Source organism: Nerophis lumbriciformis, linkage group LG07, assembly GCF_033978685.3.
Source record: "Nerophis lumbriciformis linkage group LG07, RoL_Nlum_v2.1, whole genome shotgun sequence".
NCBI lineage: Eukaryota > Metazoa > Chordata > Actinopteri > Syngnathiformes > Syngnathidae > Nerophis > Nerophis lumbriciformis.
In genome coordinates, this window is record NC_084554.2 from 39,684,866 (window position 1) to 39,709,029 (window position 24,164).

General features: G+C 39.0%; 2 protein-coding genes and 1 long non-coding RNA gene across 6 annotated transcripts in view; 2 read left to right on the top strand and 1 right to left on the bottom strand.

The window, feature by feature from the left end:
- The window catches only part of sh3kbp1 (SH3-domain kinase binding protein 1), a 73,910-nt gene extending 70,210 nt beyond the window's left edge, over nucleotides 1-3,700 (top strand). For all 3 annotated transcript variants that reach the window (XM_061965132.1, XM_072913517.1, XM_072913518.1), the window contains one exon: nucleotides 305-3,700. In XM_061965132.1, coding sequence (XP_061821116.1) covers nucleotides 305-343 — 39 coding nt within the window. In that variant the 3' untranslated portion in view covers nucleotides 344-3,700. The remainder of the gene's footprint in view (nucleotides 1-304) is intronic.
- Nucleotides 3,701-7,029: 3,329 nt separating this feature from the next.
- The window catches only part of map3k15 (mitogen-activated protein kinase kinase kinase 15), a 46,087-nt gene continuing 28,952 nt past the window's right edge, over nucleotides 7,030-24,164 (top strand). For both annotated transcript variants that reach the window (XM_061965118.1, XM_061965119.2), the window contains exons 1-15: nucleotides 7,030-7,559; nucleotides 10,537-10,676; nucleotides 10,766-10,789; nucleotides 16,821-17,014; nucleotides 17,092-17,260; nucleotides 17,328-17,434; nucleotides 19,581-19,751; nucleotides 19,822-19,934; nucleotides 21,804-21,963; nucleotides 22,029-22,179; nucleotides 22,244-22,351; nucleotides 22,440-22,489; nucleotides 22,552-22,647; nucleotides 22,703-22,790; nucleotides 22,859-22,992. In XM_061965118.1, the coding sequence (XP_061821102.1) occupies nucleotides 7,094-7,559; nucleotides 10,537-10,676; nucleotides 10,766-10,789; nucleotides 16,821-17,014; nucleotides 17,092-17,260; nucleotides 17,328-17,434; nucleotides 19,581-19,751; nucleotides 19,822-19,934; nucleotides 21,804-21,963; nucleotides 22,029-22,179; nucleotides 22,244-22,351; nucleotides 22,440-22,489; nucleotides 22,552-22,647; nucleotides 22,703-22,790; nucleotides 22,859-22,992 (2,171 nt within the window). In that variant the 5' untranslated portion in view covers nucleotides 7,030-7,093. The remainder of the gene's footprint in view (nucleotides 7,560-10,536; nucleotides 10,677-10,765; nucleotides 10,790-16,820; nucleotides 17,015-17,091; nucleotides 17,261-17,327; nucleotides 17,435-19,580; nucleotides 19,752-19,821; nucleotides 19,935-21,803; nucleotides 21,964-22,028; nucleotides 22,180-22,243; nucleotides 22,352-22,439; nucleotides 22,490-22,551; nucleotides 22,648-22,702; nucleotides 22,791-22,858; nucleotides 22,993-24,164) is intronic.
- Nucleotides 8,747-24,164, bottom strand: part of LOC133609513 (uncharacterized) — a 31,252-nt gene continuing 15,834 nt past the window's right edge. Inside the window, exons 5-7 of the long non-coding RNA XR_009815730.2 lie at nucleotides 19,556-19,712; nucleotides 14,505-14,577; nucleotides 8,747-9,101 (exon numbers count right to left, since the gene is read on the bottom strand). This is a non-coding gene — a long non-coding RNA (uncharacterized lncRNA). The remainder of the gene's footprint in view (nucleotides 9,102-14,504; nucleotides 14,578-19,555; nucleotides 19,713-24,164) is intronic.

Here is a 24,164-nt window from a genome sequence, read left to right on the forward strand (position 1 = left end):
ATATATATTTATATATATATATACACAGCCCAGCCCCCGGCCAAAATGTTTCCAACCCAATGCGGCCCCCGCGTCAAAACGTTTGGGAACCCCTGCATTAGAAAAACATTACCAGCTTTTCCCTGCATTACAGCGGCAATGTGCAACTTAATGCTGATGTCGGCATGAAAAATGTCGACTAAAGTGGTAAAAGTGTGACCCAAACACGCACGTTTGAACCTACAAAAGTCATTTACGAGGTTGAACGATTGACTTTTGAAGGCCCACGAGCCACATGTTGATACCAACTTTATCTGCTGTGCAGATGGAAGTGGAGCACATAAAGAAGAAAATGTCCAAATGAGCCGTGGACGAGACGCCCTCGCCAAGACATTTGTGCCAAATGATGGTCGCCGATGGACATCAGCAGCGTCATAGACTCATGCATCCTGCGCACACCCCCCCTCCCCTCCCCTCCCCGACCCCAGCCAACATGATGTCGCCTCGCCTTGTGTTTACCGTCATTTCTAACGAGCCTTCTCTTTTGGGTTTAATGATGTCCGGCGCCGTGGGTACCGGCGGGTGTGTGGCCGGTGAGTTGCCGTGGCAACAGAAGGCAGCGACGACGACGTCGACTAATGTGAAGTGGGCGTGATGGCCCATCGGAACCTCCCGCAGGTCGGTCGGTCGGTCGGTCGGTCGGTGTCCATGCCGCGGCCTTCTTGCCTCTTTACTATTTTATGTGTGTGTGTGTGCGAGTGTGTGCGTGAGACGCTCAATTTTGACGAGAGGCACATTTTAGCCAAGTGCAGGTTCAGGTTTGATGGCACATCGCTAAAGCTGGGGTTGTATCCGGCATTTTTCAATTTGCTCCTTTCAGTGCTGCTAAATTGAAGAATCGACCGACTCCATCTTTGAGCGTAAATAACTTTGTTACAGCACAATCTCTGAAGGTACAGTTTGTAGGGGGGCCAATCCAGCAGGGGGCAGCACAGCATGATACATACATGCACACGATGGCAATCAGTCAGTCCTCAAATTAATTTGCTATATTTTTAACGTCAGAAAAGTGTGAACAATATGTAATAAATATAACATTCAGGACCGAAAAAAGGCACAATAGCCACGTTCAAACAGTCCGACAACTGCTGTATATTCCGTGAAAAAGTGCCAAATAGTGTCCACGACTGGTACAGTACCGTATTTTTCGGAGTATAAGTCGCACCGGAGTATAAGTCGCACCTGCCAAAAATGCATAATAAAGAAGTAAAAAAACATATATAAGTCGCATTTTTTGGGGAAATTTATTTGATAAAACCCAACACCGAGAATAGACATTTGAAAGGCAATTTAAAATAAATAAAGAATAGTGAACAACAGGCTGAAAAAGTGTACGTTATATGAGGCATAAATAACAAACTGAGAACGTGCCTGGTATGTTAACGTAACATATTATGGTAAGAGTCATTCAAATAACTATAACATATAGAACATGCTATACGTTTACCAAACAATCTGTCACTCCTAATCGCTAAATCCCATGAAATCTTATACATCTAGTCCAGGGGTCGGCAACCCAAAATGTTGAAAGAGCCATATTGGACCAAAAATACAAAAACAAATCTGTCTGGAGCCGCAAAAAATTAAAAGCCATATTACATACAGATAGTGTGTCATGAGATATAAATTGAATTAAGAGGACTTAAAGGAAACTAAATAACCTCAAATATAGCTACAATTGAGGCATAATGATGCAATATGTACATATAGCTAGCCTAAATAGCATGTTAGCATCGATTAGCTTGCAGTCATGCAGTGACCAAATAGCACTCCAGACAAGTCAATAACATCAACAAAACTCACCTTTCATGCTCGACGTTAAAAGTTTGGTGGACAAAATGAGACAGAAAAAGAAGTGGCATAAAACACGTCCTAGAAAGTCGGAGAAAGTTATACATGTAAACAAACTACGGTGAGTTCAAGGACCGCCAAAATTAGTAGGACAAAACGGCGCTCGCCAAATACTCGAATCAGTGAAGCATGTTTAATATAAACAGTGTGCTTTGTAACAATTAGGGAGGCTTGCGTCATGTTTGTCCTCCTACAGAAACCATATTAAAACAAAAAATAGATTTTTTTTCCCCTCATCTTTTTCCAGTTTTCATAAATTTTTTAAAAAGCGCCAGAGAGCCACTAGGGCGGCGCTAAAGAGCCGCATGCGGCTCTAGAGCCGCGGGTTGCCGACCCCTGGTCTAGTCTCTTACGTGAATGAGCTAAATAATATTATTTGATATTTTACGGTAATGTGTTAATAATTTCACACATAAGCCGCTCCTGAGTATAAGTCGCACACTATGAAAAAAACTGCGACTTATAGTCCGGAAAATACGGTAATCTTTGTTTACCCTGGAGGACCTTTCAAAATAAAAAGTTACACTCAATAATGACTTAGATTTATATAGCGCTTTTATAGACACTCAAAGCGCTTCACAGAGAAGTGAGAAGCCATCATTCATTCACACCTGGTGGTGGTAAGCTATTTTCATAGCCACAGCTGCCCTGGGGTAGACTGACAGAAGCGTGGCTGCCAATTTGCGCCTACGGCCCCTCCGACCACCACCTATCATTCATCATTCATTCACCGGTGTGAGTGGCACCGGGGGCAAGGGTGAAGTGTCCTGCCCAAGGACACAACGTCAGCGATTTTGGATAGTAAGAGGCGGGGAGCTAACCTGCAACCCTCAGGTTTCTGGCACGGTTGCTCTACCCACTACGCCATACCGCCCCAGCACCCTTAGATACCAAAATGGTCCCTCTCATTGAAGACATGTTTTTTTTCCACAATTTCCGACCTCACCATATTTTTAGTATTTTTCTAATATTTTTCGAAGGAAAAAAAATCGATTTGGGATGAGTTAATAAAGCTAAGACAAATATTGATAACTTTGTTTACACTTTTTACCCTTACGACCCAAACTGGTCCCTGTCGTAAAAGTCTATTGGTATGCATTTTGAATACAACCTTTTTTCCGTTATTCGCAAGGTAGAGGCTTAGATTAATAAGGTATTTTTATTTTATTAATGTTTGTTCACGAGAAATGTCAGGATATCAAACATGTGTGTTATGATTGAAGTCAATAGACGTTCAATAGAGGTTGTGTTGTGTTCATAATAAAAAGCAAAGTGTCAAACAATTCCATAAATAGAGAATCACATGAGTGGTCTTTCATAAAGGTGCCTCGAGGGTTAACAGTATTTTTAGCACGAGCACATCTTAGGAAAATATATAACTTTGTTTCTAATTGTCTATTTGCCTTCATATACACACACACTTTTCAATTTCAATTTAAAATGCACTTTTTAAGCCCCCACAAGTCAATGACAGGATGTTTGTTTAGCATGTGATGTTAAAGCAACAGGTTTGAAGGAATGTAGTCGTTAAAGGTGTGTGTGTGTGTGTGTGTGTGTGTGTGTGTGTGTGCGCGCTAGCATGCACGGCTTCCTCCGCTCTATACTATTACGTATGTGCACAGAATCTATGGCAACACAACACTGTGGCCTTCCTCTTTTTTTACTTTCTTTCTGTCACACAACAAAGAAAACAAGGTTGCAACTTGTTTTTCTTGACGTTCGGTCCTCTCTTTTCTCCAGGATAGCGATTATAAAACAAGAAGATATATATTCTTTTATATTTCAATGTTAATAAAGATGCTATTATGTACTGGATGTGCTTTGTCCTTTTCTACCGCTTGTCCCTCATCGAATTTAAATGCATAGAAAAAAGCAGATGGCGCGAACATACGCCATTGAGTGGCATTTATGTCAAAAAGTGCTATGATCTTCAGTACATGTGGACGGTTTTGTACAAACGTGTGTTTAACCTTAATAATAGGATGCAATAATGATGTTTAAATAATGTTAAAATGATGGAATAATGCAGAGTAAGAACCAGACACCGTGCAAATACGCCCCCCTGTGGACACAACTAGTACAGTGAGAAATTCTGTATAAGTGCTGCTCATGAATTGTGTTTGAATTTTGAAAGATGCTAGAAGAATGCATAGTAAATATAGATACTTCGGGCACTTAATGATTTAAATCAGAATCGATTCTTAATTCAACACGATTCTCGAGGGGGTGGAAAAATGCATATCATGGACGAGATACTATGCAAATACGCCCTAAAGTGGGAGTATATTGGTATCTGAGCAATCTGATTGGCTGATTAGTCAGTGCTATGATGCAGCCACATTTGAATTTAAAGACAAAAAGAAAAACAACTTTATGATTCGGGGACACATTGTGTTTTATACATATGTGTATGTATATGTGTATATACACACACGCCCGCGCACACGCACACACACACGCACGTATATATATATATATATATATATATATATATATATATATATATATATATATATATATATATATATTCACATATACATATATATGTGTATATATATATATATGTATATATACATACATTTATGTATATATATACACATATATACATATACGTACATACACACATATACATACAGTATACAGTATATGTATGTATATATATATATATATATATATATATACACACATGCACACACACACACACATATATATATATATACATATAATTAAAAATCTATAACATCTATATGTACACATATCCATATATACATACACATACAGTATATACCCATATCTATATACACATACATATAATGTATATATATACATACATCTATATATGCAAACAAATATATACACTTCTATATACATGTATAAACACATATACACACACACACACACACATATATATAAATATATACGGTACACATATCTAGACACACACATATATACACTTCTATATACATGTATAAACACATATACATACACACACACACACACATATATATAAATATATACACATATCTATAAACACACATATACACACATACAGTATAAATACATATGCATATATATATATATATATATATACACACACACATATATACATACGCATATATATACACACATCTATATATACACACATATATACACACACATGTATACATCTATATATACACACACACATATATACACATCTATATACAGACACACATCTATATAGACACACATATGTATACATAGATATACATATATATATATATATGTATGTGTGGAAAAAAAAATCACAAGACTACTTCATCTCTACAGGCCTGTTTCATGAGGGGGTTCCCTCAATCATCAGGAGATTTTAATGGGAGCATTCACATACCATGGTTTATATAGGGCACAGAGTGGGTGGGTACAGGCTTGATGAAAGCGGATACAATTTCACCCTCACCTATGAACCCACGCCAGGAAACCAACCAAAAAAGAACAGAAAACGAAACGACATCATCTGGTACAACCACCCCATACAGCAAAAATGTCTCAACTAACATTGGACACAAATTCCTCACTCTGATTGACAAACACTTTCCCAAAGACAACACCCTAAGAAAAGTATTCAACAAGAACAACATTAAATTGAGCTACAGCTGTATGAACAATATACGACAAATTATCTCAAACCACAACAAAACAATTGCAAATGAGCCGTCGGCCCCCGGACAGAGCGACTCCAAAACCAACAAAGGCTGCAACTGCCGAAAGAAACCTGATTGCCCTCTTAACGGGGGGTGCTTACAAACATCAGTTGTCTACCAATCTAAGGTAACACGCAAGGACATTAACACATCCGACACATATGTAGGATTAACCGAGGGAGAGTTTAAAACCAGATGGAACAATCACAAGGCTTCTTTCAGGAACCAAAACCTGCGGAATACCACAGAACTCAGCAAACACATTTGGGACCTCAAAGACAATAATGTTGAATATTCAATAACATGGCAAATTCTTGCATCCAGCACACCTTACAATAGTGGTAATAAAAGATGCAACCTATGCTTGAAAGAGAAACTGTTTATTATTTACCGTCCAGACCTGTCATCCCTCAACAAGCGCAGCGAAATTGTAACAGCATGCCGCCACAGACGGAAACACCTCCTAGGTAACACATGAGCCAATCACCACGCCCCTACGCCAGCCTGTACCCACCCACTCTGTGCCCTATATAAACCATGGTATGTGAATGCTCCCATTAAAATCTCCTGATGATTGAGGGAACCCCCTCATGAAACAGGCCTGTAGAGATGAAGTAGTCTTGTGATTTTTTTCCCACATATACATATATTGCGCTCTACTACGGCATCGAGCACTATTTTTTGGATAACCTTATTAAGACATATATATATATATATATATATATATATATATATATATATATATATATATATATATGTATGAATACATATGTGTGTCTATATATGTATACATATATATATATATATATATATATATATATATATATATATATATATATACATATATATTATATATATACACACATTTCTATATACACACACATACAGGGGCGCCAAAAAGGGGGGGTAAAGGAGATGGATTCTAGGGGCCCATGATGGAGGGGGGCCCAGAGAGGCCCCTAATGATGATGAAATTATAATACAGAAAAAATAACACTGTGTTGGGGGCCCTGTAAAGATTCTTTTCATGGGGCCCAAAATCCCGAGCGGCGCCCCTGCACACATACATACATATAAATAGACATATGTATATATATATACATATATATATATATATATATATATATATATATATATATATATATATATATATATATATATATATATATATATATATATATATATACACACACTAGGCTTGTACGGTATACCGGTATTAGTATAGTACTGCGATACTAATGAATAATTTTCGGTACCATACTGTCTCTGAAAAGTACCGGTCCCGCAAAACATCCGAGCAATCATAATGGCTAAAGAGTCAGTGCTATGATTTTCTGATGCCTGAACTTTGAGGAAAAAGTTCAATATTACATAAAAAAGGGAGGAACGTAATCCCTGCAGCACGGCTATAGCGTGGAGAGGGACTTCCTCCAATTCCGTCCTCTGCAGGGATCTAGTCGCAACCGGTCCGGGCCGAGCGGACCTCCTGGTGCGAGATAATCGGCCCCTGATGTGACTTAATGAGGCGGACATGTCGGGGAACAAACTCAGACGCTCTCCTCTCCGAGGCGACAGGTGTGCGTCAGGTGAGCCCCAGGACGAGGCGGACGAGCCGGTGTCCCAGCAGCAGCAGCAGCAGCAGCAGCGCACTTATTACCGGGGAGCACACCGCCATGGAGCCCAGCCAGAGCGCGCAGGCGGCGGACATGGCAGGCGAGCACTCGGCCGGCATGTGCGTGCTGCTGGAGAGGGACCGGGACAGGGCCGAGCTGTGTAGCCCCAGTCCCCCGGCCAAGCAGCGCTCCTTGCGGGTCGTATACGTGCTGAACGACGGGCTGAAGGCGGTGATGGCCAGCAGTCCGGAGTCCGGGGCGCTGCAGTGCCTCCAGCGGGCTTGTGACGCGGAAAGTGCCCTGCTGACCACCGTCACCTTCGGGAGGCTCGACTTCGGAGAGACCTCCGTGTTGGACAGCTTCTACGACGCAGGTTGAGCGCAACTTTTTACTTTAAATGTCCAACTTTTTTTTTGCAACTCAGTAAAATGCGAAGCATTGCAACTTCGGAATGTAATGCAAAATAAGCATGCTAGTCCTTTCCTTAACTTAGACTGAGACTTAGACAAACTTTAATGATCCACAAGGGAAATTGTTCCACACAGTAGCTCAGTTACAAAGGATGGAAAGTGTAAAGATGGAAAGGATAATGCAGGTATAAAGTAGACTAAAAATGTACTGTAGTGGCAATATAAAATATAACATATATGTAATATTTACATATTACACACACACACACACACACACACACACACACACACACACACACACACACACATATATATATATATATATATATATATATATATATATATATATATATATATATATATATATATATATATATATATATATATATATATATATATATATATATATGTGTGTATCTTGTGTTTTTTATGTTGATTTAATACAACTTTTTTTTTTTTTAATAAAATAAAAAATAAACGATACCGATAATAAAAAAAACGATACCGATAATTTCCGATATTACATTTTAACGCATTTATCGGTCGATAATATCGGCAGGCCGATATTATCGGACATCCCTAATAATAATGCAATAAAATGAATGCTGTCAAACAATTACATTTTGTAATGTGATGAATCCCACTTTTAAAGTTTGATTAATCAAAGTAAATACCTTTAATGCATGATTTAAATTAACTTAAAAAAAAAAAGACACCATCATTTTGACACAAATGCAATTTCAATGTCATACAGGAACATTTTAAAAATGTGTTACAGTAAAACCCCTATTTACAAACTTAATTGGTTCTTGAGCAACTTTGGAGCAACTTTCTTTATTAGCAGGCCAAACAACAACAAGTTGCTGTCCTCTGAATGCGGTGCTCTGCCAAAGCATGCACATACACAAAAGTCCCTTTGGTGCCCTTACAAACGGTCAGAAATCACACAAATCCTTACCTTTAACAATAATATTGCTACAATAATGAACATTTTAAAAAGTAATATCCACTTACATTAAAGGGGAATTGCACTTTTTGGGGGGGAATTTTGTGAAAGACATGACGACGGATGTAATTGTGAAAAGACATGACAACATACAGTATGTATTCTTTTTTTTATTGCATTCTGACTCGTAAATAGGGATGGGAATTGATACGATTTTTCCAGTTCTGAGTTCACTTTCGATTCTGCTTAACGATTCGGTTCTTCAAAGGTTCTCTTATCAATTGTTATTTGGAAAGAAAGAGAAAAAAAAGATGGATTAGCCTCAGTTTTCTTGAGTTTAAAGGTAACATGACCTTACAAAGCTTCAAGTGAGGTCACATACGTAGCTTAGAAGAAAAAAAGGTACTTTAAGAAAAAAAAAAGTAATAAATATTCTTCTGTAGAATATCCAGCCATCCATCCATTTTCTACCGCTTATTCCCTTTCGGGGTCGCGGGGGGCGCTGGAGCCTATCTCAGCTACAATCGGGCGGAAGGCAGGGTACACCCTGGACAAGTCTCTATAGAATATAACAAAATAAATCAAGTAGAAATTACATAAGAATGTAACATTTAGTAACATGTGATAATAACTTATTACATGCAAAGTGAGATATGTCAATCCTTTATTGGTTATAATTTCAATGATTGTGGCTTACAGTTTATGAAAAACTTGAAATGAAAATCTCAGAAAATGTGGAGTAACTTTGCATGTAATGAATTCATATCACATAATTGTTTCACATTTGAAGCTAATTGGTGACCTGAATGACTTGTACACAATATTCTATTTATTTGAGTTTCACCTGTATAATATAATGACTGAGAAAATCTGGTGGGGTGAAGACATGCAACTTCTCTCTGACTACAATTGAACATCCAGCTACCGAACATTACGAGTGTACTGCAGCAAATAAATGCAAGCTTTTGACCACAAACTTAGTCGCTGCTCGGTGACATTCGTCTAAAGACAGAAGTGAACTGCGGCGAGTATAAATGACAAGCAATTCCAAGGAATTGATACACTGGGAATTTTCGATTCCATTTTCGATTCCATCTACTTACAACGCAGCCAATTTAACATTGAATGGTTCTGCAAACTATGGGGTGCCTTTCTGATATAATGTTGGAAAAACTGATCTCCAAATTAACTCTGAAACACAATTGAAATGTGGGTGGTAGATGAGCCTTTTGTGTGTTTGTTGGTCGCTATATCCCTCTAAGACCAATCAGGAACGCAGCTGTCTGCGGTTTTATGTGAATATCTGTCTGTAGTTTTTTGAAACTTTATTTATCGTTATTATTTTTATTAATTTATTAATTTATGTCTCCAATATTGTCCACACCTGTCTCCATCTAACAGCTCTTAAACACACCCCGGGAAGCGAGGGTAAAATTACATTAAACCAAGCGCTTGGCTTCGTTTACTTCCAGGGGAAATCTCCGCAGCAAAGTCCGTGTAGCTTGTCCGCCACGATTATCAAGCCGAACGACGCTAGTGCGCATGCGTCTGACTTCGTGTTGCCGAAAATGCATTAATAAAGGACGGTTTTTCGGTGATTAAAAAATGAGATGGTATTACTAACCTTCTGGAATTTTATCGCAAATTATCATCATACCTTTTACCTTTACATCCCTCGTTTATTAACAAGTAAAAAGTCAAAGGCGATCACGGCATGTTCTTGCCGCAAGTGTTGGTCAATTTTTGAGGCATTACGGCAAAAGACGTGGCCCTGCATTGACCTGCTCAATGACCGTATTGTAACCATCCGCGGTTAAGGTAAAGGAGCAAAGTAAATGCGTGATGAATCCATGTTTATACATAATTAATGCGATAGTTTTGTGTGTTTACACGCATGCGTGAACTTGTGGGTTGACTCGAGGTTCCAATTGCGATGTTCTTCCTTGGATTTGTATTTTCTCAAGCGTCACACAAACTATGTTGATTCCCTGCAGACATCGCGGTGGTGGACATGAGCGACGTCTTCCGCCAGCCCTCCCTCTTTTACCACCTGGGCGTGCGGGAGAGCTTCGACATGGCCAACAACGTCATCTTGTACCACGACACAGACCCCGACACGGCGCAGTCCCTGAAGGTAAGCGCCGATGATCGGGTATGGCTGCCATCGTTCCTGTTATTTAAGGACCGTGCTGCCAGTCACTCATGTGCTCTGTCTCCTTCCAGGACATGGTCGCTCAGAAAAACACAGTAAGTGTCTCACCGTGTCTATTCTGGGAACACTATTTGTGACAGGAACACTCCTGAAATAGAACCCTGTCAAAATATTAGCAGCTGTTCTTCCGTGCTAATGATTTGAATGTCGTGTTTGTGGAGTAGGCCGGCCGTCCGCCAGGTTTAGGGTTCCCCTGGGTCCAGTTGCCTCCGGAATACCGAGGTTCTAACAGTAACGTAGGTACCGTGTGCAGCAAAGCATGCTGGGAGGTTGCTTGTTTGCGTTCACTAACAACCACAAAGGAGGAAGTTAAAGTGCAATCAGTGCCTTGTGTAACATACACAACACAAGCTAAGCAAATAATTTGCTGTTACAAGTGTAGTCAAAACACTAATCTCTCATTTTTAAAGATTTGATGTTTATTGGCTTCAATGCTGGAATTGGACATTTCATAAGTGTTTTTAGTAAGCCCTATTTAGTGTCTGTAGCTTTATTGCTAATGAGCTATTTGTTTACGTTGGAGTGTGTCCCCAGGAAGTAAGTATGTGTGTAACATTTTCAAAATGTATTTATTTAAATGAAACCGGTATTATCAGTTCTTGTTAACACAATTTTAGTGATATAAGTATCATTTTCATGGGATAAATATTAGGGATGTGCGATAATCCTTTTTTGCCGATATCCGATATTGTCCAACTCTTTAATTACCTATACCGATATCGATATCAACCGATATATACAGTCGTGGAATTAACACATTATTATGCCTAATTTGGTATGGTGAAGATAAGGTACTTTTAAAAACAATTTATAAAATAAAATAAGATAAATAAATTAAAAACATTTTCTTGAATAAAAAATTAAGTAAAACAATTTAAAAACAGTTACATAGAAACTAGTAATTAATGAAAATTAGTAAAATTAACTGTTAAAGGTTAGTACTATTAGTGGACCAGCAGCACGCACAATCATGTGTGCTTACGGACTGTATCCCTTGCAGACTGTATTGATATATATTGATATATAATGTAGGAACCAGAATATTAATAACAGAAAGAAACAACCCTTTTGTGTGAATGAGTGTAAATGGGGGAGGAAGGTTTTTTGGGTTGGTGCACTAATTGTAAGTGTATCTTGTGTTTTTTATGTTGATTTAATAAAAAAAAAAAAATAATAAAAAAAACCCGATACCGATAATGAAAAAACCGATACCGATAATTTCCGATATTACATTTTAACGCATTTATCGGCCGATAATATTTGGGACATCTCTAATAAATATTAAGAAAGTGAAAATGCACTAATTTATGATCAGCCTCTTCAACACGAAGTCAATGGGGCTCCAGATTTTAGGTGTGACCTTTTTGTTGAAAATGTCATAACTTTCTTAATATTTACCCCATTTTAAAAAAGGTTGGTATCGTTGGAAACACAAAAATAGGTTTTACAGTGTCGGTGTATATTTAAATGATCAAATTCATCAAATTAGCATATATAGCGGAAAATCTGAGGAAACAAGATTGGTCCCACAGCGACCAGGAAGAGTAAGTCAACCAGTCTAAAAAATCAGTGTGCTAATCCATCAATTTAAAATATATTTTGCAGACTCACAGATACATGTATAACTTATACTTTAAAAGGAATTCCAATTAACTTTTTACTCACAGGAGATTTTTTTTTAGAAATTTTGTCGGAGCTTTCTGGCGTGAGTCCAATCCAAAAATGTAGATATTCTGGATAAACAAGGATATGTGTTCTACATCATGAGAGGTGACGAAAACAACGCGAACACAGTTGAACTCTGAAAACAGCGGTCCAGTCACTACTCACGATGGCGCATTCAAACGTGACCACTGCGGAAGGCCAGCCAGCGGCAAATACACACATAACGACAAGAAGCGCTTTTGTGTACTTTTTACATATACACTCTAACGTTTGTTTAACATACTAAATGTCATACATCACATACAACAAATTAACGTTAAAGAGCGGGGCAGTAGAAGGAGACAAACGTTAGCAATGCTAGCTTAGCTATGTCAGCTAAATACTAACATTACACCTAACAACATCATACTAAGTTAGCTTATTCGCTGGAGAAAAACAAAGTAATCAAACCTACAGCAGCTGCAGTCGTGGTCAAAAGTTTACATACACTTGAAAAGAACATAATGTCATGGCTGTCTTGAGTTTCCAATCATTTCTACAACTCTTATTTTTTTTTGTGATAGAGTGATTGGAGCACATACTTGTTGGTCACAAAAAAACATTCATGAAGTTTGGTTCTTTTATGAAATTATTATGGGTCTACTGAAAATGTGAGCAAATCTGCTGGGTCAAAAGTATACATACAGCAATGTTAATATTTGCTTACATGTCCCTTGGCAAGTTTCACTGCAATAAGGCGCTTTTGGTAGCCATCCACAAGCTTCTGGCAAGCCACTGGTTGAATTTTTGATCACTCCTCTTGACAAAATTGGTGCAGTTCAGCTAAATTTGTTGGTTTTCTGACATGGACTTGTTTCTTCAGTATTGTCCACATGTTTAAGTCAGGACTTTGGAAAGGCCATTCTAAAACCTTAATTCTAGCCTGATTTAGCCATTCCTTTACCACTTTTGACGTGTGTCATTGTCCTGTGGGAATACCCAACTGTGCCCAAGACCCAACCTCCGGGCTGATGGTTTTAGGTTGTCCTGAAGAATTTGGAGGTAATCCTCATTTTCCATTGTCCCATTTATTCTCTGTAAAGCACCAGTTCCATTGGCAGCAAAACAGGCCCAGAGCATAATACTACCACCACCATGCTTGACGGTAGATATGGTGTTCCTGGGATTAAAGGCCTCACCTTTTCTCCTCCAAACACAATGCTGGGTATTGTGGCCAAACAGCTAAATTTTTGTTTCATCTGACCACAGAAATTTCCTCCAGAAGGTCTTATCTTTGTTCATGTGATATCAGTTGTTGTTCTTTGCAACTGTATGTAAACTTTTGACCACGATTGTACATCGATTAGTTGGCTGAGCTCCGAGCTTTATTAAGATGTGTAGCGACAGAACTTCAGAATTTAGTTTTTCTAATGTTTGCAACAGGCTTCACAGTGCAAATGATTTGCCACTTGACAAAATGTATAAATCATTTTCTTGAAATGTCCCTAGTGTTAAGAGCTATTTACTTATTTCAAGTCATGGACTTTACATCATAATCTTAATTTCAGCATTAATAATTATATTTTTTTATACTAGATTAAAAATGTTAAAGTTGAGAAAATAACTGTTCAATTAAGATAGTTTGGTTTTCCCCAAATAGAAAATCTTGTTTAAAGATTCTGCTTAGTTTTAGAATTGCAAGTTGAGCAATGATTGTTTTCAGAATAACATTTTTTTTTTAATTTATCTTAAAAGTCTGCTAATTTCTACATCTGAAAATCTTAATTTAGTGTGATTTATCAGGCAAAATGAACTAGCTGCATAGATAGATAATTTAACTAGTTTTTAGTATTTTTTTTCCTAAACTCCTCCAGTCTTTTGATGTTATATTTGTCAGCTCTTTTTTGCAGTGCTTTGGGACTCATATCCCGGTGGAACTTGATGAACATTAGTTAACAATATTCACGTTTAGCCACCTGGAGTGTGACAACACCCCAACACAAACATGTTCATAGTACTTCTGTTATGTAAAAAAAAAAAAAATCATATTGGTTGTTTTGTTTGTCTCGTATTATGCACAATTGAAAGTGGCTAATAATATCTTACCATTCACACTGTGACTCCATTGCACTTTTGCCCGGTCGCAGGTCTGGACTGTCTGACCGGACTTTCCAGTTTTCTGAAAGGTAGCACGGCAGCTGTGTGATTGTGACATACTGGAGGAATAACAACAACAACACAAAGTCCCCAGTACTGCACCTCTAACCTCCATAACACTAAGGGCCTGATCTACTAAGTGCAAACTATAAAACTGTGTGTACTATTAGTGGGCATGTTTTGGGTGATCTGCTAAAACTGCGTGTACAATCAATAACAAATGCAAAAGTGGTGAGGACCGCCTAATTTAAATGAGTATACTATACTGACTGTCACCATGGAGACACTCATTACCCTCCACATTTATGCTAGCATGCTCTCCAACTTGTGGTGTTTTGCAATGATGTTGAACATGCAGCACACAAATATATTCAGCATAATAATTATATAATGTAAATGATCATTTACATTGTAGATTGTCACTGAAGGCATCAAAACTATGAATGAACACATGTGAAGTTATGTACTTAACAAAAAAAAGGTGAAATAACTGAAAACATGTTTTATATACTAGTTTCTTCAAAATAGCCACCCTTTGCTCTGATTACTGCTTTGCTCACTCTTGGCATTCTCTTGATGAGCCTTTAAGCACATCTGTGAAGTGAAAACCATTTCAGGTGACTACCTCTTGAAGCTCATCGAGAGAATACTAAGAGCGTACAAAAAAGTAATCAGAGCAAAGGGTGGCTATTTTGAAGAAACTAGAACACAAAACATGTTTTCAGTTATTTCACCTTTTTTTGTTAAAGTACATAACTCCACATGTGTTCATTCATAGTTTTGATGCCTTCAGTGACAATCTACAATGTAAATAGTCATTAAAAATTATGAAAACGCATTGAATGAGGAGAAGGTGTGTCCAAACGTTTGGCTTGTACTGTATATGGGGGATGAACATTATTACATTATTTAGCCTGCTAGAAAATGTATCCACCCCCTCTCCTCGTACTATGATGTACTCGCAGAATGTGGTTTGTTATGTAGTAATTTCTGACCATGCATAACAAAGTATGTGAATTTGGACTACTTTAATTATTGCCAGCTAAAGTTATAGTCAATAAACATTACTTCAGCCTGGTCGTGCCGTCTCCGCAGCGGGGATAACACTTTGTGTCATGAAAATAAAGAAAACGCATTGAATGGGAAGGTGTGTCCAAACTTTTGGCCTGTACTGTACCTCTAATAGTTGTATGAAAAATAAACACCATTAAAAATGACACCAGCAGACAATGATGTTTGTTTGTCTCCAAATTGGCCGTTCAATCATTAATAAGTTTAATCACAGATGATTTGTCTAATTTCTAACAGAAATACTTTTCCCACGGAAGAGTGTCTTTCTCTATTGTAGCGATCCCCTCCTTCTGACTGTGGTAAGGCCATTTGTGGCAGTTTGCGCACGCATTCCAAACATGCTAAAAATAAATGCCAAAAAGCAACTGCAGAATATTTTCAGTCCTGATAAATCACATTGTGAGTGCTAAATGACTATATTTGCATATCCTACTCATATTGTGGGAGGTCTGATACTGAGCATATATTCTGCATATACGCTAATTGGACACGAGCTTAGTAGATCAGCTTTGCGGGCGCTATCAGGTTTGCACGTGTTTTGCGACACTCCAGGGTCTACTCCAGGGGTCCCCAAACTACGGCCCGCGGGCCCGATACTGCGCGCAAACGTCCAAAATCCGGCCCGCAGGAAGTCCCAAGTTAAAAAATGTAAAAAAAATAAATAAAAAAATAATATTTTACAATTTGTCTTTTCTAATCCATTTTTTACCCCGTTACTTTCGGTGTCTCAAAGCCGCTCAGGCAAATTATATGGTCTAAAAATGCATTTTCACATCGATAATGTGACATCATTGCGCTCGCACCGCAGCAAGTGCGCGCTCTTTCAGTCAATTAGTGTGCGAGGAATATATATATATATATATATATATATATATATATATATATATATATATATATATATATATATATATATATATATATATATATATATATATCCATCCATCCATCCATTTTCTACCGCTTATTCCCTTTGGGGTCGCGGGGGGTGCTGGAGCCTATCTCAGCTACAATCGGGCGGAAGGCGGGGTACACCCTGGACAAGTCGCCACCTCATTGCAGGGTACACACATATATACATATACAGCTCGGCCCCCGGCCACATTTTTTTAACCCAATGCAGCCCCTGAGTCAAAAAGTTTGGGCACCCCTGGTCTACTCTATTGTAAAAAAAAATAACTCCCTGTCCGTCTCCAGGCGTCCAGCGGCAACTACTACTTCATCCCCTACATCGTCACCCCCAACCATGAGTACACGTGCTGCGAGAGCGACGCCCAGCGAAGGGCCAGCGAGTACATGCAGCCCAGCTGGGACAACCTCCTGGGTCCTCTGTGCGTGCCCCTGATGGACCGCTTCACCAGCCTGCTGAAGGACATCCACGTCACGTCCTGGTCAGACAAAAGCCCATTGAAAGAGAGACACCAGACACACCTCATACCTTCCCCTTGTGCCCTCCTTCCACCCCCAGTGCCTCCTTCAAGGACACCCTGCTGAACGACATCAGGAAGGCCAGGGAGAAGTATCAGGGCGAGGAGCTGGCGAAGGAGCTCTCCCGTATTAAGCTGCGCATCGACAACACCGAGGTCCTCACGCAGGACATCGTCATGAACCTGCTCTTCTCCTACAGAGACATCCAGGTGGGCTCCTGTCCGTATAGAAAGCGACCCATGCATGAGTTGACTTTAACGTCATTTGGCCCACCAGGACTACGATGCCATGGTGAAACTGGTGCAGACCTTGGAGATGCTGCCTACTTGTGACCTGGCAACCCAGCCCATGATCCAGTTCCACTACGCCTTTGCGCTAAACAGGTAACGGTCCACAGTAGGGTAGTCCTACTGTCGACCGTTAAATTAATTGGATCGACGGTAGAGATTTTAATACTATCGCCATATCGTGATGATGCATTTTGATAACACATTCTAGCTGTTTCACGCTAATTTGACAGCAACAAGCCAACAAGGAGAGTCCTTGCTAGCTAATACTCGCCAAAATAAACTAAGTTACTGACCTTATCACGAGGACGAAGAATAGCTAAAAAAGTCATGCTAAACTAGAGATCTTGGATGTAAAAGGAGTGGGCGGAGCGATACAAATATAGACAGTAATGATAGCGTAAGTCAATACTACAGTGATTACATCGATATATTTTATTAACACAATAATTAATAATTTTTTTGTCATTTTTGTTATTGTTTACAAACTCAGGAAATATGTTCCTGACTTAAAAAGGAACTGTACTTTTTTGGAATTTTGCCCAGCATTCACAATTCCCTTTTTTATGCATTCTAATTCGTAAAATACGGCAAGTACTAGGTGGCTAACAATGTAGCATTACTCAATTGTGCCCATAAAGCCATATAAAAAAAAACTCCAACAATACTTCATTTACATCTCGTGACCTGAATATTAACCAGGTATTAGTGATATTGCTGTTATAAGGGCTAACGCTGAGGAACTACTTTTAGCGGTGCCGTGGTCACAGAGAGCTAACTAGCTTATGCTGCTGTATTGACATGCTGAGCCGCTGCTGCTGCATCACCTCTGAGTTGGTGAAAATTAATTTAAGATCACAAATCATGCCTCTCACCTGGATAGTAGAAGGTTGTGGACGTAAACCGAGAAGTTGGTCAACGTTGATATCCAACTTAACCCGGAGATGGCGAGAAAGACACGAAAAGACGCTCATTTGCTGAACTTTTTTTTTTTACCTGCGCGAGGATTATGATTAATTCTTTAACTAAACAGGAAGATATAAACATCCCATCATCATCGGTATCCCAGTGATGGCAGACATAGTACAGTAAGTGATTGTTTTATTATATTTATAGTTTGTATTTCTTGTTTAGCAGCTAGCAATACTGCTACATGATGCTTAGTGTTTCACTAAAGCTGGTTCTGTTTAGCACTCAGCTTCTAAAACTTGTAGCTAATCCTCCTTATGTTCAGGCTCAAAAATATAAGTTTCATCATTTGTCTCAAAGTAATCTTGGTTGTCTCTCATGAAGTCTGCCAGGAGTAGGAGTGTTGTTGTTGTTTAAAGGGAAAAGTGAAAGTTCTGATGCGTCTGAAATTAAATACGCCGTATGCTCAAAATGAGCAAAATACATAAATATTACCTTTAACTATGAATGTAATTGTTACTACATTACATATATTCTTTCAGTGTGTATATATAAAACGTTGGAGGTTTTAGAATGTTTTTTAAAGCGATTTTAGGCGGATTAGAGCTAATCCCATTCGCTCCGTTGTTAGATGACTTTTGCTCGTGTTTATTTACGAGATAGAATGTATTAAAAAAAGAAAATCATACGAGTTCTTGTCTTACATACGTATTGTGAGTGAGAGGCAAATTACAAAAAATGCAGTTCCTCAATGAGGGCAAAGACAAAAGGAGTTACATTAGAGCCAATAGTATAAAATGATTGCAATATCTAAATCTTATCTAATATTGTCACATCATCATCCTGTGTTTTTGTCTGATTATAATTTTGATCAAAAATGGAACCATTCACTCATCCATTTTCCACGGATGATCTTAAAAAGTTGAAGTATCAGTATCAGCAGTGGTATGACCAAAACTGCCCTGTAAGTATTGGATCCATACCCAAATGTCTAGTATCACCCAAAACTAATGTAAAGTATCCAAACAACAGCAGAATATGTGCTTATTACATTTTAACATAAGTGTAGTAGATAGAACATTTTAAAACAGGAAGTAACCAGATATTAACAGTGAATTAGTAAGTAGATTAATAATAGTATAATATAAAATAATACAAGCAGAAATGACGCAATATGCCACTGCAAACATCAGCAGCTAAATGGGGATCATTTGCTTCTATGATCATTCATATACCAAATAATATATTGTGAAATATAGATTTTAGGCCATATCGCCCATCCCTAGTCCACAGAACACGTCAAAGTACCTGATCCTAAATTCTTGAATCGCAGGAGGAACAGTCCTGGCGACAGAGAGCAAGCTCTCCGGGTGATGCTGCAGGTCCTGCAGTCCTGCGAGCATCCGGCACCCGATATGTTCTGCCTGTGCGGACGTATCTACAAGGACATCTTCCTCGACTCGGACTGCAAAGACACCAAGAACAGGGACAATGCCATACAGTGGTGAGGAGGACACGCCGAATGAGTACAGTGAGCTGAATGGACATGTGATGGAAGCCAAGAACCGTTGCAGGTACAGGAAGGGCTTTGAGCTGCAGCCTACACTCTACTCTGGCATCAACCTGGCCGTTCTCCTCATAGTTGCCGGTCAACAGTTTGAGAGCTCCATGGAACTCAGGAAAATTGGTAAGAGATTCCAGAATTAACAGCTTGGCTGTAGGCAACCTCCTTTTTAAGTGATTGTGCAAATCGATAATAGTATCATAAGCATGTAACACTATTAAATCTGGCTAAGAATGTACCGTATTTTTCGGACTATAAGTTGCAGTTTTTTTCATAGTTTCATAGTAGGGTGCGACTTATACTCAGGAGCGACTTATGTGTGAAATTATTAACACATTACCGTAAAATATCAAATAGTATTATTTAGCTCATTCACGTAAGGGACTAGATGTATAAGATTTCATGGGATTTAGCGATTAGGAGTGACAGATTGTTTGGTAAACGTATAGCATGTTCTATATGTTATAGTTATTTGAATGACTCTTACCATAATATGTTACATTAACATACCAGGCACGTTCTCAGTTGGTTATTTATGCCTCATATAACGTACACTTATTCAGCCTGTTGTTCACTATTCTTTATTTATTTTAGATTGCCTTTCAAATGTCTATTCTTGTTGTTGGGTGTTATCAAATAAATTTCCCCCAAAAATGCGACTTATACTCCAGTGCGACTTATATACGTTTTTTCCCTTCTTTATTATGCATTTTCGGCCAGTGCGACTTATACTCCGGAGCGACTTGTAGTCAGAAAAATACGGTAACATTATGAAAATAATCACGGTATTGTTGAATGTACTCAAAAAGTACTTGTAAACACATATTGAATTATTTTAACCGAGTTATATTTAAAATTAATACATAAATAAATAAAAATGAATAAATCAGGAGCTCACACACACACCACATACTTTTTGTTACGTTCTGGTAGTGTTCTGGACCCCAGGATGCACAGACGGCAGGCGAAGTGCAGGTTAAATTTATTTAATAACAAGAATGACGAAATAGTGCAGCAGGGAAATGCACAGGAAGCATAGGGAAAGCTATGGGCGTTTAGGTACAAAGCAAAACAAAAAGCACAAAAGTCAAACATTGTCCAGAGGACAGAGCTGGCTTATAAAACATCCTGATTGCCAATGAGGGACAGGCGACGAAGCCAGTGCCCAAACAGGGAAAATTCCGGAAAAGGAGGCAAACAGGAAATGGAAACACAAATAACAGCGCTGGACAAGATGTAAAACAAAATAATAATAATAATAACTGGGATTTATATAGCGCTTTTCTAAGTACTCAAAGTCGCTTTACATTTAGAACTCATCAATCATTCACACCTGGTGGTGGTAACCTACTTTCATAGCCACAGCTGCCCTGGGGTAGACTGACGGAAGCGTGGCTGCAATTTGCGCCAACAGCTCCGACCACCACCTATCATTCATCATTCAGTTCACCGGGGGCAAAGGGTGAAGTGTCCCGCCCAAGGACACAACGGCAGCGATTTTTGGATGGTAAGAGGCGGGGAGCGAACCTGCAACCTACAGGTTTCTGGCACAGTTGCTCTACCCACTACGCCATGCCGCCCCTGATAATTATGAACACTTTTCTTATTTGAGTTTTCAAATATGTTTTTATCTTCTTCTGTAATTTGATGTTTTAAATTGTTGAACATCAAAAGCAAAAACAGGTGTTGTTGGTCATGGGGAAATATGTTAATGTGTTTTGTCTTCACGTTAGCATTTGGACTAGTTAGCGATTAGTGCGCTAGCCGCTGCACCATGAGTGATGTAATCAATCACGGTTTTCCAATAATTAAAATTTGAAATGGTAATACTAACTGTCAGAAATGATATCGCGGTTTATCATTAGAACGGTAAACGTTACATCCCTAATGCAATTTGCTTCTTACCGCTATTACAACATCGATTCTCTTGCTGCTCTGTTAAATCCCTTATAATTCATCATTCATAGAAATTCTCCCAAATATATTTTTCAGGTGTTCGCCTTAACAGTTTGTTGGGGCGCAAAGGTTCCCTGGAGAAAATGAACAACTACTGGGACGTGGGACAGTTCTTCACCGTTAGCATGCTGGCTAACGACATTCCGAAGGCCACTCAGGCTGCCGAGAAGCTCTTCAAGCTGAAACCACCTCTCTGGTGAGATCCCAGATGGCCGGGAGTGGGAGCGGTACACGTTTCGGTAACTTGAGCGTTGCATTCAGGTACCTGCGCTCGGTGGTGCAGAACCTGCAGCTGATCCAGAGGTTCAAGAAGCAGACGGTGGAACATTCCCCTCAGAGGGACCGACTCAACTTCTGGATGGACATCATCGTGGAGGCCACGCAGGGCACCACCAACCGACTGCGTTTTCCCGTACGGAACTCACGTCATGCTGGATCCCGTCGGTCAAGACTCTCACTATCCTGTCTGGGTTCAGGTGCTGATTCTGGAACCCACTAAAGTCTACCAACCGTCGTACGTGTCCATCAACAACGAGGCCGAAGAGAAGAACGTGTCAATTTGGCACGTTTCGCCCCCTGAGACGGTCTGTTGTGGGGGTTTTTTTCTTCACGGAAACTTGAAAAGCTTCCTCGCTCTCGTCGGTGACCATCCGTTGTGTTGATGTGTTGCAGAAAGGCATCCACGAGTGGAACTTTACGGCTATGTCCATCAAAGGCATCAGGTAGAGTCTGTGTTTGATACTGACTCTACTAGGCTTCTCATTGGTTATTTGAACGTCTGCAGTATCAGCAAATTCGACGAGCGCTGCTGCTTCCTCTACGTCCACGACAACTCGGACGACTTCCAGATTTACTTCTCCACGGAGGAGCAGTGTGCGCGGTAAGGACGGACTTTCTTTTGGCCTTGCAGTGGGAGCAAACGTGTGTTTTCTCAGGTTCTGCTCCATGGTGAAGGAGATGATATCGGACGGGACCGGAAACGCCGTGGAGCTGGAAGGCGAAGGCGACGGAGACACATTGGAGGTCAGTCGGCGCGGGATGATTACATTTTTTCTTTAAAAAATAAAGTATGACCATCTGTTGCGTTGCAGTACGAGTACGACATTGATGAGACGAGCGAACGGGTGGTGCTGGGGCGAGGTACCTATGGAGTGGTGTACGCCGGGAGGGACCTCAGCAACCAGGTCCGAATTGCTATCAAGGAGATCCCAGAGAGGGACAGCAGGTACCCGATGACTCACATTTTTAGTTTGGAGTATGTACATCATAGGTGTCAAAAGGGCGGCTCGGGGGCCATTTGCGGCCCGCAGCTAATTTTCCAACAGTCCACTGAACATTCTAAAAATACTATTTTTTTTTAAAAAACATAAAAAATGGGCAAATAGGTGAAATGTAACCCCCAAAAAATTGCAATGTTCACTCTGATAACACAAAGCTGCCATGAAGGCAGTTTTTTACTTTAAAGCTGTCATTGCTAAAAACAATTATAATAAATCAAAATCAATATTGTTATGAATTATTGACCTATTCAAGGTTCCAGTTACTTCACCTCAAATATTCCACTTTGAAATGTTTTTTTGTGGAAAATATTGCATATTATGCGTTTGCTTTAAAAAAAAAAAAAAAAAAAAAGGGGTCATAAAACAGACAAAAACAAAAAAAAAGACATAAAAAAATAAAACGCATAATCGAAGGATATATCTGGAGATTATCTAGAGATTTGAAGTGATGTTCCAGGCAATCTTATTTTCAGTGGAGGTATAGGATAGGCAAATATAAGCTTTGGCTTCAGCATATTCCTTTTTCGGTCATTCTTTTTATTTTATTTTATTTTTGTGTGTAAATGTGTATGATTGTTAAATATGTATAATCTGTATTGTTAAACTGGTCACACAAAATGGTTAATGGTTGATGGTTGATTATATGACCGAAATAAACTTATTTCATTCATTCATTTCATTCATTTGTAGGTATATTTCAACTCATTTAGTATCCTTTACTTGTATCCTCTTTGTATATAATTTAGTTTTGCATGTCTCATGACACATTATCTGTATGTAATATTGGCTGCGTTCCAGATAGTTGTTTGTGTGCCATGTTGTTCCAGACCACAGCAAACATTACCTAGCTTTCCAGAGATCTATTAAAAGAAAGAAAGAAAGCAAAAAATACATAAGACTGTATGACTTATTCTTAACACTTTTATAAGTGGGGCCCTTTTGGCCCCCAAACATTTTAGTGGGATTAAAAAAAACTGCCATTGTTAAAAATATAATAATGAATTAAAAGCAATGTTGTTATGAATTATTGACCTATTCAAATTGTTTCTATTTTTAAGTTTTCTGTAAATATGGGCAAAAAACAAAAACAAAAAAAAACCCATTACAAATGACTGAA